Consider the following 16,287-nt stretch of genomic DNA (forward strand, 5'->3'; position numbering starts at 1 on the left):
ATGCAGCCGTACCCGTACCTGCTCCGTCCAGTCCACTGGCTGGCCAACAGCCTTGGAACCTTGGACTCGTATCCTCCCCCGTAATGGCGCCTGTCTCATGCGTCGTGTCCGCAGCGCCACTCGTATACGATTGACACAAGTCAAATATCGGCACCGTCCAAGCACAGATATAGTAGATTCATCCAGATGCGAGAAAAAAAGGAACATGGGGAAAGGGAAAAAGCCCCTCCCCTCGCAAAGGCCCAACCAACCCACGACTGTTTTCGCCCTCGGTGACGCTCCCTGCAAATGGTCGAAATACACGAGTTACCGTACCGTGCTATGGATGCTTGTGCTGTGCTCCGTCTTCTTACAGTAGAGGTACATGTACTCGTACATCTGGCGCTTGGGGTCGAGTTGAAAGTGGACTCTCTCACTCCCCCCAAAAAAGACCAAGACTCAGACCCAGGCAAAGAAAAAAAAAAGGCGTCACCTTGGCACTTGCGTAGCGCCGCTGGACCAAACCCAAATGTACCCACGGCCCCGAGGTACCTTGCGCCCGCCGCGTGATGCCTGCGCGGCGTGGGTACCGCCCGGCGCAGGTACCAGCATCCGCGTGAGCGTGCCAGTGCAGCCAGGCTGGAGCCAATTGCCATGCGCTGATTGGGTTCCGTGATGGGCTGGGATTACAAGTTGGTTCGTTCACGACAAGTTTCTTTTCTGTTCGGACAGCAGCCACCAAAATAAAAATAAAAGAGAGGAGAGCACGGCGGCGGCGGTTATGGCGTTTTTTTTTGGGCATCATGCTGATCCAAGTCTGGGATTGGATGGATTTTGGGATTCACCTGCGCCGGCTAGCTGGTACAAGGAGCGCCGAAAGCGAAACTTTGCCGTTTACATCAATATTACTACAATGTTGAAGTCGTTCGTTTGTTCATGTTCGCCTTTTGCCCTTTTGCGGCCCCCTCTCTCGTCTGTCTTCCGGGCGGGTTCATGATTCAGCATGTATTGAATGTACTTGATGTTTTGTTCCCATCAAACCTACTAAATGTGGTGTTCAAGTGAATGAATGACTGAATGCTCTCCCTCTCCTGGAAACACCAGCAACACACTCGCACTCTCACTCACACTCACACACGCACACACACGCCCCCCTTCTCATTTCCAACCCAACAAGTACCTCCCCCAGCGGCCTTCAGTTGTGCCGGGCCCATGGACGGACGGATTGGCTGCTAGGGATGCATGTCAGCCAGCGTTCCTTGCCTGGTCCGGCTCCGTCTAGTGCCAAGTGCCTTGATTGCCTTTTTCATGCTAACGAAGCTTGCGAGACCGTGCAGTGCAGTGCAGTGCAGAGACTCCAGCAAGTCAGGCCCGGTCCAGGTCTCTTCTCAGACTCCATCGCTGAAGCCACCGCTAGCGCAAGCAGCCACCCAAAATAAATCCGGGGTCCGTTGTACGAGTACCGCTACCAAACTCGTACCCGTACTGTACTTTGCCGGCTGCCCGCGCCTGCAGCCAATGCGCTTGTACCCACACCCTCCTCCACTGTTCACTGCACTTGCACTTACACCCACTGCATCGACGTCTACTCGTAAATAGCAGTACATGCCTGGACTTAACTCGGCTCCTGTCCACCTTTTCATCTTGGCCTCACCTCACCTCACTTACTTCCCACAATCCCACAATCCTTCATCTCCTACGCAGAGGCCTTCCGTGAGGGTTTTTTTCTTCTCTTTTCCCTTTCTTCTTCTTCTCCGCCGTTCCTTTTAAAAAATCACCCGCCTGTAAACGAAGCAGTGACGCTTCTTCACTGCCCACCAGCAAAATCTCACCACCTTCAAAAAAGAGCCCCTTCACCTCGTCATAGGTGCTTCCCCCATGTCTGTCAAGGCCGCGCCCTCGACGTCGCATCTTGTCCAGCTGCCCTTGTCACCGTCAAGCTCCTTCGACTCTCGACGACTGCCTCACCTGTCCAAGCTGCTCTCCTACCACGACGTTGCGCACCGCCATCTCCAGCACCATCAGCATCGTCCTCATCACCACCGCCAGCCTCGACATCACCTGGGCCTGAGGACGCCTCCAGTCGACGAGATGAGCACCACGTACCAGCAGGCGCCCGCTGCCTACGACAGCCACGCTCTGCGATCCTACGCCTCGTCAATTGCCCACCCCAGGACCTCGACCTCAGCAGCCGTCGGTGCCCACGATGCCAGGAATGCCGCTGCGCAGTACTACCGATATCCCGCCCAGCAGAGCCAAACCGCCCAGAGTTCCGCCTCGCAGTCGCGCGCCGTCACGCTTCACGGCACCCCCTCGGATCGCTCGACCAAATCGGCGACGCCTGCTTCGTCGGTTTCCGCCAAGGATGCCATCTCGTCGCGGAGGAGCCCCGAGACGTTGATCTACCACAGTCTCCAGATCCCGAGATGCATCAGCTCCAACGGCGGCAGCTTGGCAGACTTTGCAGCCCAGGTTCGTCGAATCCAGCAATTCCAAGCAACTTCTCGAGCTCTTCCACTGCTCTTTGTCTTGTTTGACCCTCCACCTCTGGGCTTTGATAGCTAACTTACTTTCCCCCAGATGACGTGCCTCTTTTGGTTTGAATCCATTGACCACCTCAAGAAAGCAGAGACGATCCGATCACGGCCAAACATGCTCACCACTCGACTGGCCCAGCTGGCCAAGCCCAACGAGCAGTTCCGCAAATGGGTCTACAACGTGCTGTCCACCACCCAGGTTACACAGAACGTGATTCTGCTCGCGCTGCTCTTCATCTACAGACTCAAGTTGTCGACGCCGCAGATCAAGGGCCGAGAGGGCAGCGAGTACCGATTGCTCACGGTGGCCCTCATGCTCGGCAACAAATGTAAGGTTTCCCTCTTTCCCCATGTCTCTCTCTATCTCTCCTTCCAGGAGGGGGGGCATCACGCAAGTGAGCAAAGCAAACAAACAAACAGCTAACAACGTGCCTCTCCTGCAGTCCTCGACGACAACACCTACACCAACAAGACGTGGGCCGAGGTGTCGTGCTTCAGCGTCGGCGAGATTCACGTCATGGAGGTCGAGTTTCTGAGCAACATGCGATACAACCTTCTTGCCTCCAAGGACGAGTGGGAGGATTGGTTGACCAAGTTGGCGTGCTTCCGCGACTACTACGAGCAGGCGCTCCGAGTTCCAGCGTCACCCCTGGCCGTCTCTCCCTCTTCCAGGAGCTTCCACTCTCCCCTCGTCTCGCCCACCTCGGTCACGCTGCCAGCCGCCGACCCAGCATTCGCTCCCGCCGCCGTGACGACATACTCGCCCCCTGTTTCGAGACACGCTCAGAACTGGGCCATGTACCACGCCAACCCCGTCTCGCCCCTGGCTGCCAGGCCGACCATGACTCTGCCCGTTTGTCGAAAGCGCAGTCCCGACGCGGAACCCATCGACCACCCAGCCAAACGAATCATGCGCAGAGCCCCAATGGCCGGAGCGCCCTGGCCCAAGGCCGCCCCGGAGTCGGGCAGGCTTCCCGTGCCGCATCTCACCATTGTCACGACGCAGCCTCAAGCCTCGCAGCCGGTTGCTTTCCCAGCGGTATCGACGACGACGACGACGACTACGACTTCACCATTGGATGGATATACGTCACCATCTGCCGCCCACATCGCAGCAGCCAGCTACACTCCGGCAACCGGCTACACCCCCCAGTCGCCCTACGCCAACCAGAACATGGTCTCTCTGCCGCCTCTGCAGACCGGCATGCGTGCCATGTCCTCCGTCTATCAGCCATACCAGCCGTCGGCCGCGCCCGTAGTCTACGAGGCCTACCACCCACCGACAGTCGCCCCGGTATCGACCACGAGCGTCCCCGCCGCCGGATTCCCCAGCGCAGCACCGCAGAGCCACCCGTCGATGGCCTTCACCACGCCCAGCAAGCACCAGCACACGCCGGTGAGCCTCGCCTCTGCCTACACGTCGTCGCCCATGGCAGAGCCCCTGTTCGGAGCCGCCTCGGGAATGCATACGCCCATTGCCCTGACGCCCATCTCGCACTCGCCCAGCGTCTACCTGCAGCAGCGGGCCAGTCCCTACAAGCCCATCCGCCACGTCAACCGGCTGCTCTACCCGCCGCCGTCGGCTTCGCTGGATCAGTATCACCTCGCGGTGCCCGTGCCGCCCACGCACATGCATTACCAGCCTCTTGGTCGGCGAAACGACTTGCGCACGGGAGTGGTGCCCGAGTTTATAGTGTACAACCGGGGCCAGCAGTCCCTCTCGCAACACGCACCGCAAGTGCCGTATGCACCCTAGACGTGGTTGCAATGTTCCCTTTGCGGCGGTTGGTTGGTGGATGGGAGCCACATCTGCACCGCTTTTGCTCCATGAGCAGGATGATCCAAGACATTTTCTGCAGAGAGTCTCAGCATCATCCTTGTATTTTTTTTCCCTCCTTTCTTTTTTGGGGGTTGTTCCACATTTTGTACTTTTAGTGTTTTTCATTTTACATTGCCTTGCTTTGCTATTTTTATTCTTCTCATTTTTTTCTCCATTTCTCTTTAGCTTTTGCTCATCATCAGGATGCAGCACATGGATTTGCATGGCTCTGGGGCGTTGGTTAAGGGAACCGGCATTAGGGATTGGGTTTTGGACGGACTTTTTTATGACTCCCCGTCCAACAAACGAAGAAATGGTACACACTGGTCGAAGAGGTATAAGGGGGGGAAATGCCTGTCTGTCAACATCTCTCCAGACGGCATTCAATCTGGAGTTGATTTTCATTTGTGGTTTTATGCCTTTATGCCCGCCTTTTTTTTTTATCATCTTCTTATTTCCATTTTCACGTGTGTTTTTATTAATCAAGCTATTTTATTCATTAATATGCATGAAGGAGCATCGGCATGGTTTTTACAGGGAGAAAGGGAGATTTGACATGACAACGGTTGGCCCGAGGATTGGCTGGAATGGGGATTTTTGTGGCGGTTGTGTGTGTAGTTATTTGCACACGGACAGTTTTTCAGCCTCCCCCCTTTTTTAAGTGTTTTTTTTTTATTTCATGATACCTATCTATTACCACGGGTTAGGCGTGGGGAAACAAGACAAGAGCGGGCATTACATTACGATGTCGCGTGGTTTATGGTTTTGATCATTTTATTTTACCTTTGAGCATTGGGGAATGAGTGGATCGGATGGGTTATAGATGTGCTGTTTTTTTTTTGGCAATGCTTTATAAAGGCGAGATGAAGAATGTGAATGTGAATGAGATGGTCGTTGTTTGAGGGCCATTTGACTCGATGATGTGTATTTGATATTGGTTGTGTGAGATGTGATGTGATGTATGGAATTGTGAGTGTGTTGGTGACGAGGAGATGCGATTATTGGAGTACTTCCAACGGCTTGATGGTAAGGGGTGGATATGCGAAATTAGGTTTGGTGGGAGATGTAGACTTTTTTGTTGAAGGGCGTGTGAATTTTTTTTTTTGGTTTCATTCAAGGGGTGATGTTGGATAGGGAGAGTGAAGATGTCTGTATTTTATTGTTTTGGTGTTGCTGCAGGGTAATGGGTGTGTACAGTGTATGCTGAATGAGGGTAAACTACCTTAGTAGTACCTATTATGATTTGACACGGCGGAGGACGTATTTGATTCTAATTGATGTTTTTTTTTTTTTTTTTTTTACTTGAGATTGCGCATTGTATGTCGTGGTGTTTATTGTTGATGTTTGTGAATGGTGATCCAATAGGAAATGTGGTGATGAGCAGCTGGGCAAACTCCACTGTGCGGATGGATTTAGTATGGACGATGGAATCGCATCAAGGGAGTAATTAATGGAGAACATGCACAACATAGGTGGTGTATGTATGTACCTGCATTGAGTCCGATCGGCTGTTCATGTGAATAAGATGATGTTCTATTCTCTTGTCCTGTAAATAATTCACTTGTCTTTACCCATTCTGCTTCTTATTGATCATACGCCTGCAGCACCTCGTATAGAAGAGAGAGAGAGAGAGAGAGAAAAAAAAGATACTTTGCAAAGATGACCGTTTCCCCGTATTCACGCAAGTCACCTTCCCTCTTGGTGGGTCCCCCATAATCCCCCCCCCGACCTTCTTCTTTCTTTGTCTCTCTCTTTTGCGCCCTTCTTCTCCATCCTCCTCAGCGGCCTCGTATCCGGAATCTGCTCGACTCAAAACCACCGTCGAAACCGAAGGTAAAACGACTCTTTTGAGGGATTCGCATAGACCAAGCGACTTGCGTTTCTTCTTTTCTTCTTCTTCCTTTTCCTTTTTTACTTCCCCCGGTCAATCGTTTCTACCTGACGCTCGTTTTTATCTTCGTGGGGGAGGGATCTCGGAAAAAGTGGCATAAATTTCCTTGTTCTTGTTTGGGGTTTCGGCTGGGAGTTATTTTTGTCGCATCGAGAGGTCAGCTGGGGGGAAAAACAAAAGACGGATGATAGGAGACTGTTGCTGAGCTTTTGACGACGCTCGTTTGTTTTTGTTTATTCCCGCGCGCTTGCGATAGCTTTGTACGACACCATCGGACCAACGACTTGACCACCGACCGACGATACCCTCAACCTCCAACAACGACGCTTTCGACGACATCACCAAGCTCGAATCGCTGTTTGACGAAACATCGCCAGCATGTCCGGCTTTGGCGACTTCACGTCCATCTGCGAGCACACGCCGCTGCCGCTCTGCGCCTCCGTCGGCCCCGTCCTGTCGTCGTCTGGCCGCGTCGGCATCGAGCCCAGCTGCTACGCGCGCAACATCGAGGTGGCCAACACAATCATCTTTGAGGGCGCCGCCTCCTTTGCCCACATTGGCGCCCTCGTCATGACCGTCATCATGATCCTGCACGTGCGCTCCAAGTTCACCGCCGTCGGCCGCAAGGAGATTTTGACCTTCTTCTACCTCTACATGCTGCTCACCTTCATCTCTCTCGTCGTCGACGCCGGCGTCGTGCCTGCGGGCAGCGGGCCGTTTCCCTACTTTTCGAGCGTCCAGAATGGCCTGACCAGCGCCGTCGTGACGTGTCTGCTGGTCAATGGCTTCGTGGGCTTCCAGCTGTACGAGGACGGCACGCCGCTGTCCGTGTGGATGCTGTGGCTCTGCTCCGTCGTCGCCTTTGCCGTTTCCTTCCTCGTCTCGCTGGCCACTTTCAAGGGGTGGGCGGGCATCGGCCCGACCAACACCATTGGTCTGTTTGTCGTCCTGTACCTGCTCAACGCCATTGAGCTCTTTGTCTACGTTGGCATGCAGATTCTGCTTGTCGTCAGGACGCTGCAGGACAGGTGGCCGCTGGGCGACATTGCCTTTGGCATCTTCTTCTTTGTCGCTGGCCAGGTCATTCTCTATGCCTTCAGCTCCAAGATTTGCGTTGCCGTGAGCCACTACCTGGACGGCCTGTTCTTTGCCACGATCTGCAACCTGCTGGCCGTCATGATGGTCTACAAGGTAAGAAGACTTGTCCCGATTTTACGAGCCCGTGCGTGTATCGTGTGCCGTGTTGCTAACTCGCTTCTTCTTTTTTACAGTACTGGGACTCCATCACAAAGGAAGATCTCGAGTTTTCCGTCGGCACTCGCATGAACAACTGGGAAGTCAAGGAACTCCTCGGGGAAGATGAGCGTCGTGGCACCGCCTACGCCGAAGATCCTTATGCCCAGTCCAGCGGCTACGACATGCCTTACTCGCCGACGAACCGTTACTCATCTCGGCACTAAGCTGGCTGCGGCTCTTGACTGGCGCGTTTGTTTTGATTGTTTTTTTATAGTTGTTAACTTTTTACGAACGAACGCTTTAATGGGGCTGGTGAATCCCACGGCGAGAAATCACCCTTTTTTAACCACCATTGGATGGGATTTTACGCTTTTATGGCTCTTTTTCTTTCTATTTATTTTTCTTTGGGAATTGACATGGCACGGCGTTATGACGAGGGAGTGTGATTCTGACGGGCTGTTGATGGACTGTTCAGTGAGTTGGAGTGTACTTTAATATGTTGGTTGGGGTAGAGCGGAGGATAATATACCTTGTGTGTGTTTTAGGTACCGTATATATATAAATCAATGAATACCGTAGTACACAATAACCGGTTGTCTATTAAAAGACGGGCTTGTCAGCGTGAATCTTACGATGGGTGAATTGGATGAGGGAGGGTAGAGGCTTGTTGTTGATGTTGTTGATGATGTGGTAAGGGGTGGTTGATTATGGTTGTGTCTGGTCATCTTTGTAGAGTGTTGTGGTGGGTTAATGGGAGTTGAGTTGGACATATGACACTGGTCAATATGAACTTAAGTTGGGCAGAGAATATGTTAACGTGAAATCGAGTTGAGCATGGCATCGATTGATGCGAAATTATGTTGAACATGCTATCTGTTGGGGAGTTGGACATGACATCTGGTAGGAAGTTGAGCATGGAATCTAATGTCAAGTTCTGAATAGGACATGACATGAATTGGGGAATTGGATAGAGCATTGGCTAATGTGGGTTGAGCTGGACATGGCATCTTGTAGGAAGTTAAGCACGGAATTGGTTAACGTGAAGCTCTCCTGAACAGGACATGGTATCCATCAGGTTGAATGATGGATGGTATTCAAGGTGAAGTGGGGAGCAGAGATGACGAACGGTTTGATTACGGATTTTTGGCCGCGGACTTTTCACCGCGGGGAGTTGTTGTGAACGAGCGGGTGGTTTCCTGGCGGTGTATAGGGAACGGAGTCGGGCTATTTCCTGTTTTGACAAGGGGGAAGTCGTTTCCTGATTAGCGAGGTAACGTTGACGGAGGATTGTATTTCATCTTCTGGCTGTGGATTAGCGAGTTGTTTTGCTGTTGATGGGGGATTGGGATTTCGTATTTGGTTGTGGGTTGGCGAGTTTGTTGGTGGTGGCATTGTTTGATTAGCGAGGCAGCGTTGGCCAGGGGTTGTCTTTTACCTTTTTGACTATGGATAGTGAGTTGTCATTGACGGAGGATTGCCCTTTGTCCTTGATTGTGGATGGTTTGGGGCTTCAATTTGGGAGTTGAGAAAGTTTGAGCGTTGGGGGACTGCGGTATGATTTTGAATTCGACGGGGGTTTGTTTTCTTGCAACTGTCCAACGGATGAAATGTTTCGATAGGTTTCAAAGACTTGAACTTGTTTGACGGTTAGTTTTCGCTACAATGTCGCAAGGGTGGGAGTTGTGGCATGATTTCCTTTGTGTCTGGTTGTTGATTTCGCAACGGGCGAGTGGCAAGGGAAGTTGTGCTTGTTTAGTATGCCCTATTGAATACTATTGCCTCTGGCTATACCGATTATAGTTGTATTGTGCGTTGTGAGTTGTCGAAAGGGATTTCTGTCCTGCAAGGTGACTTTTCAACTGACTCTTTCGAAGAAACTGACAAGGAACTTCACCAGAGTTGTCGCTGGGTGCCCACAATTAGTTGTCTTTTCTCTCAACAGAGTTGATGGACTGAAGGAGAGCGATTGGTTGTCCACTTTTCGCCTTGTATTTTATACTCGACTCTATTTCCAAATTGTCAATAACCAAATTATGGGCCACTTCGTGGTCCTTGAGTCCTGGGAAAAGGGGAGACAACGCAACTCCGGTTATCACAACTGGGACTGGCAACCTACTTCGTAACTCGAAGCAGACTCAACAACCGCCAGCCTCCTCTCTTCCCAACTCTCACGCAACGTGACACGCCCTAACCATCAAGCTTCGCGCCAACTTTCACCAACGGCAACTCGTAGACCCCTGGGTTGAACAACGGCTTCATGCAAGTTGCCACCTCAACAAGGGGGAAACCGCTCACATGTCTCTTCCACATGCAGGCTTACGAGTCCAAGCCACGAAATAGCAAAGCATCATCAACAAAAGAACATCCGAGGACGGCCGGAGAGTTGCCAAGCCAGCCCATCATCCCCAAGGTTGTCATCGTCATCCCAGCCAACAACGCCTCTCTCCAACACACCCCCCCCAAGTCTCGGAAATGAAAGACAGCACCAACACGAGCCATGTTTTCTCTTTCTCTTTCCTTCCGTGTTTCCTTTTCACAGCCCCTCATGTGCCCCATTCTCGGGCGACCGAGAGCCGCCGGTAAGCCCCTGGTTTGTGCTTTCTGAGGCTTCTGTTCCAAGGCCCCATCTTGCGGGGAGTCAATGAAACTCTGTGTCTTACAAGTTCTGTCCATCTACGGGAGGGGTTTTCCTCGAAATCAAATGTTCTGACCCTAATTCTTGCTTTTCTCGGGGCTCCATATCCATGACATGTCATCCTCACGGTGATAAGAGGCAAAAAAAGTAAGACAAAAAAGTTGAATGACTCGTCCGTCACGGAGAAGAGAATTCCCAAGAAGGGTAAAAAAGACGCGGCCCGGATAAAAGAAGCGCGGAGGTAAAGAGCGAGAAGCGTAATACGGAGTTTTGGACAAGTTGCTTCTCCTTTGTCTCTTTGCAACCGTACATACGCGTAGACATGTACACCACACAACATACACGCCCACCACGGCTACGTCGAATCGATTTACCCAAACGAGCACCTGTTGTGACCCTTTTTCCGCCTTCTCTTTTGTTAATGATTGGAAAATAAAAATAAAATCACAGGTTTGTGCTTAGCCAAGGTGCTTTGTAATGCCTGGTTTGGCGTTATTAAGGGGGGTCCGGATGTCTATCGCCCGCTGAGCAGCCGCTTTTTTTTTCTGTGTCGTTTGGACCTGCAGGTTTTTTTTTCTGGGTAAAGCTCGAAACTGCTGCGGCATAAACGGGTTGCTATGTTTTTTTTTAAATTCCAGTTTATTATTATTTAATAAATAATTTATTTTGGGTGCTGTTTTGTTGATGTTTTCTGAAGTTGCTGCCATTGTCCGTTATTGGATCACGAGTTGATAATGAGCTACTCATACATGGCCGAATTCAGCTTACCTTTTTTCTTCTCTTACCTTGGCATACGGAATCGGGTACTCGTTGATGGGCGATAGAGATTCAACTGTTGACCGGGGTTCCGTTTCCGGGAACTGACTTGCACAAAAGCACATGGCCCGCATCATCTACCTACCTAGACAAGGTAGCAATGCTATATTGCCTAGTACCAAGCAGATTGCCCTCTGGCTCAAAGCAAACAAGGTGTGGGCTTCTTCTTCTCGCCTGGTTTCTAAAAAGAGGTCGTCGGTTTACGTCGCCCACTGCGCTGCCGCTGCGGCACAACGGCATGTGGCAAGATTGAACAATGCAGAACTGGCAAAGGCGGGACTAGCGGAGAATGAGGCTAGATCCCCGAGATGCGATGAGTGTATTGTCTGTCTGTCCCTTGAATGATTCCATATCCCATATCGTATTTCGGTAGGGGGGCGAGCTAAAGCTGTATAAGTGATAGGTTATATTTTTTGCCCATACTTGCCCGTACACCAAAGGTCGCAGCCGTCATTTCATTGGACACTGGTAGCAAATATTCTCTAGGGGTCTCAAATTGTTCACGTATGCTCTTTTTCGTATACCCGTAGAATAGGACGGATGCTTTGGTACAACGCCCGCCGAGTTTTGTCCTTGCCTGATATTCCAGGGGACTATTGTCATCAAACACTTTGGCCTTTTGCCTTTTTTCTCTTTTGTGTATTTTAACCTTCTTGGGAACATTAAACCAAAATCTGACCACGCAAACCGCCATGCCGCAACTCTACATTACCTTGTACACTCGGTACTCCGTACACCAAGACGGCCACGCAATGCACACACGGTACGACAGCAGCAGGGATTGTCGTATTTCTCGTACGAGGGCACACAGTACAGTACACGGACGCAAGCAGCGGAGAACGGGGTTTATAAGCTCAACGGCTGTTCTCCGAAAAAAGTGCCAACTCCAAAGGGGCGCACTCCGAGGGAAGAAAAAAAGAGCGCCGCTTTCTATTGCGATGCTAATTTAATTTCGCCCGTTGAAGACAAAGTTGAACAGGGCTTATTGTGGGGTAAAAGAAAGGGCGAAGGCATGCTCTACGAATGAGAATGAAGGAAGAGCGAAACAAGCCCTTTTTTCGAGGACCTCAAGGGATGCAGTAATAGACACATGCAGAATTAAGTAGTGTTACCGTTTCGAGGGAGGGGGGGGAGAAGGAGGGGAGGACGTTGATGCATGGTCCCCCCGGTAATTTCCTTAATGAATCATAGGAGTATTACCTACTTGGATCAGCATTCAATCTACAATAGAGAATGGAGCTGCTTACCGAGGGCCGCAACGAATCTAGGGTTGCAAGGGAGCGAGAGCCCGTTTTCGCCTTTTTCCGTCAGGCAGTTTTCGTCTGCCGCAGGGAACAGTGCTTATACCAACTAAATCCATGCCCCGGCGCCAAGGGAGGAAAAGGTGTTTGATGGTCAGTTGATGTTCCAGAGCATCTTGTGGCGCCGCCGCGTTGGTTCCGGCTCTTGTGCTTGTGGAACTATGACTCTGACCGGTAGGGGGTCTCGAAGGATAGTTTGGCAAAGCAAGCCTTCGTTTTGCCTGGCAGTCTATACTCAGTCTGGGCAGTAGGTACGGAATTACGAAATACAGTAATACATACATGGTAGTCGAAGGGGGGAAGGGCCCTGGCCTAGCCGTGCCTCGACAGGGTCTGCGGGTACATACAGTACGGCAACCCTTACAGCGAGAGGAAGAAAAGATGCCAGCCTGTATAAGTCAACCTATGGATGAGATGCAGGCCTGGTCTTACGTGGGGGCCTCTAAACGTACGCATGCCCTGGGTGTGGTGGAGCAGGAGTTCCCGACAAGGCGGAAGAAAGCCCGTCGATGATTGATAATATTGCCATTCTTAGTATCGAGTCATTGATGGGAGATTTGCGTGACTTGTGCGATTTCATCATTGGATGCTGCGTCTGAGTAGAAACTTTTTCTTCTTCTTGTTTTTTTTTTTTTAAATCAAATGTATTTCGTGATTGCCATTTGCCAGTTGCTCTTCAACTAGTATAAGCGAGGGAAGCGGAAAAAAATAAAAATAAAAGACTAGGCGGCTGGTCTCTCTTTTTTTTTTCGTCCTGCCCATGCCTGGGCTTTTGCTGGCCCGTGGCTTTCCTTTGGCTTTCTCATGGTCTCATCTGCCGGGAGATTTTGGCTCACAAACAGCAAACAGCAAACAGCCAAGAGCTGCTAGCAGGCTGTTGGCGTGGCCGATGATGATGCCAACATGCAAGGACGATTTAGGCTTTTGCTGACAAGGGCGTCAAAACGGAGCGATGCGAAGTCAAGTCGTGTTAGCCAGATAGACAGACAGTGTTGACAATTTTCTTTTTGATACGAGCAAGTTGGAGGCTTCAACTCTTTTGCGTCTCTCCCCTCCTTTCGCTCCGCCATGCTTGGCTTGGCTGTGTGTGTCACGTTGAGTAATCTTAAATCAGGATCCTATCGTCTAATAACTACGCCGGTGAAACCCCCCTTCCCTTGTTGGACTGGACTGGACTTTGTTCCAGAACTAAGCGACGAAGACGATCAAAAAGAGAATGAGTTTTTTTTTTTTTTTTTTTTAAAAAAAAAAAACCATGACAGACTTGGATGTTGTCCATGGACCGGGGCTGACAGGGATCGGAGCCCACCGCCGCCAGACGCAACGGAAGGTATCAGCGCGTTTAGATCTCCCCGGAATAGCATGGAATGGAATGGGAGCGGGCTTTTGCCGCATGCATGGTGTTTTTAGCGTGAGGCCGTTTTTCTCGTAGCATTAATTATCTCATGGGAGAGGGCGCCAAGGCTGCGCGCGCGCGAGAGAGAGAGAGAGAGAGAAAGAGAGGATATGAGAGAGATGGAGGTAGAAATAGAGCCAGAGCCAGAGCCAGAGAGATGGAGAGAATGAGAGAGATTTCGGAAAAATTGCTTCATGCGGTTGGCACGTGAAAATCGAAGAAGGGCTGAAGCCGACCAAAACACTGCCCTTGTGGACTGGGCCTAGATGATGATGAGATTCCTGGCCATGGGTTGTAACATATTACGGCGCTGGCACTAGCATAGACACGATGGGCTTTGGACAAGGGAGTCAAGACAAGGGACCAGCTGCGGCAGGGATTCTCTCTTTGTCCACCAAGGCAGGTCGAGTAGGTACAGACTCGTACGAAATAGAAGACGGATACGGTACTATGTTTTCCACAGTACGCTACCAGCCTCTTAGCTTCGCCCAAACCATTTTCAAACGTGGCTGCTCCGGAAAATAAAGCACGCTGGGGATGAACAAAAATAAAACCAACCACTCAGCCCATGACAAACCAGCTACGTAAGAAGGGGGGGGGGGGGGGGGGGTTCCATCATCGGATAGATGACAAGGGCGACAGCCGCCAACAAGGCTCAAAGAGGAAATAAGCTGCCGATAGGATTTAGACAAGAAGTGAATAATACCCAAAAAAAAAGAGGCACACAAATGCGGAATACCGCAGGTCTGACGAAATGCCTTTCGAGGGTTTTTTTTTGTTGGGCCGCGTTGGATTAAGCGTTGCGCAATCGCCTTTTAGCTAGACTGCATGAGGAACAGCGACGATCCTCTCTCTGTCCCCCAGCCTCAAAAAAGGCAGAGAAGAAAGTTCTTTGTGTGAATGAGTGAGTGAAGTGAGTAAGTGAGCGCCAGGCGGTTGAAGCTTCCGGCCCATAATTTCTAGCAAACTTGTCGTTGAAAAGCCTCTGGCGAGCTGCAAGCAGGGGAGGCGTGCTTTTTTGAGTTTTTTTTTTCTTTTGGGTTTTGGGTGAAAGGGGGGCGTGAGGATCCGCTGGTGAGTGTCGTGACAGGGCGTTGAGAGAGTCTGAAATGGTGGATGATACGATGTCATGAGGATCTGAATCTAGATGGAGTAGAGAAGCACTCGTATTAGTATTACAGTACGAATATCCATAGAGCAGGAGACGAGAACTCAAAGTGCGGCAGTCGTCAGTTGGTTGTTAGCTGGGGGGCACCGAGGTGGTCCGGGATGGGGACATGGGGAGACAAGGATCACCGGTCCGGCACGCGCAATTGGACCGGAGATGGGACCCGCGGTTTGTCTGGTTTGCTGCTCTTTGCCCGCATTCGACAGGAGCTGCGAGGAGCGAAGCGTGGGAAGAGAGAAAAGCCTAGACGGAACAGAGCAAAGCAACCTCGAAAAGGAACGGAGAGGCGCAACGGAGAGAGGGGGGGCGGACAGCGAGCGGACGGCGAGCGGACAATGGCGAACGGCGGTAGATGAAGGCGATTTCGTGGTTGTAGCGAGGCCGAAGAGATGAATGACTCGGCGGTGCCACTTGGTGGCTACTTGAAGTTGGGCGGATTTGATTGATTGATTGCGTAGATGGAGATGGAGATGGAGATGGATAGGTTAAGGTTAGGTGAGGTGTGAGAGGTGTGAGCCGGCGACGATAGTACAAGCGTGTGTTTCCTGCTCTGCACGTCCTTTTGCCCAAGGAACTCCGGGTATTGCTCGTATCAAGGCCCGGATTATAAACCGATAGTGTCTGGAAGGGCCTGGAGTACATGTACAGTAGAGAGACAGGAGGAGAGGCGGACGGATGGGCGGACGAGGCACGAGCACAAAACGGACGAATTGCAGCAAGCAAGCAAGCAAGCAGAGAATGAGTCAAACCGGGACTTGGAACTAGACGGCCAACGGCTTGATTGTACGAGAGCCAAGTCTTGGGGCTCCAGCTTGGGTTTTTCCTAGCTCGAGTCCCCGAGATTGTACTGTAGCTACCTACATAACCAAGCCTCGGTTCGGATCGGATGGTGTTGCATGCATGCATCTACCTATCGAGTCAGCACGCCGCGAATGTTGTTCCGCAGTTGCATTTCTCCTATCACTCTCTATTTTCTTGGTTTTCTTTATTGCTTGATTTGACTTGAAGACTGTCTCGTGACGGAAAGCTGCAGCTTTGAGTGGTGCGGATGCGATGCGATGCTGATGTTTCGTGGCTGACAAAGTGACTCTCCGTTTCTGGCTTACCGTCCGCAATCTCTCTCGTCCATCCCCAACCTGGGATTTAGCCCGTACTGTACAGTACATGCCATTCACTGATGCTATGCTAAGCTACGAGGATGCTAACCTCAGCTATTTGATCAATGGCGCATGTTTATTTGCTCACACAAACTCCAATCCCAAGCTCGCTCGGCATTCGACAAGGGGAAAAGAAGCTTTTGGCGCCTCCCAGGGCCTGGACGTATCCGTCGCCCAGCGTATTCGCGGCGTATCAAAATGCAGCATACGATCCATACGATTCTCGTTGATACGATACGACACTAGGCGTCGGAAATGCAGGACAAAGTGGGTGCCGCAAAATCCGTCCCCAACCGCCGCCGGGAATTGCAATTGCCTGAACGGGGGAACGTGAAGCGGTTTCTATTTTGAT

The 16,287-nt window shown here is 51.2% G+C and overlaps 2 protein-coding genes across 2 annotated transcripts; both read left to right on the forward strand.

Moving 5' to 3' along the window:
- Positions 1-1,857: 1,857 nt before the first annotated feature.
- Positions 1,858-4,272, forward strand: Triagg1_4256 (uncharacterized protein; the record flags this gene model as incomplete). The annotated part of the gene is made up of 3 exons (XM_062898639.1): positions 1,858-2,451; positions 2,560-2,911; positions 2,960-4,272. The coding sequence occupies 3 exons, from the start codon at positions 1,858-1,860 to the stop codon at positions 4,270-4,272; spliced, it is 2,259 nt and encodes a 752-aa protein (XP_062756763.1).
- A 2,332-nt stretch (positions 4,273-6,604) lies between these two features.
- Positions 6,605-7,686, forward strand: Triagg1_4257 (uncharacterized protein; the record flags this gene model as incomplete). Its single annotated transcript, XM_062898640.1, has 2 exons — positions 6,605-7,417; positions 7,498-7,686. 2 exons carry the CDS (start codon positions 6,605-6,607, stop codon positions 7,684-7,686), a joined length of 1,002 nt encoding a protein of 333 aa, XP_062756764.1.
- Between the last annotated feature and the right edge of the window lie 8,601 nt (positions 7,687-16,287).

This window comes from Trichoderma aggressivum, assembly GCF_033847375.1.
Source record: "Trichoderma aggressivum f. europaeum strain CBS 100526 chromosome Unknown scaffold_013, whole genome shotgun sequence".
Taxonomy (NCBI): domain Eukaryota; kingdom Fungi; phylum Ascomycota; class Sordariomycetes; order Hypocreales; family Hypocreaceae; genus Trichoderma; species Trichoderma aggressivum.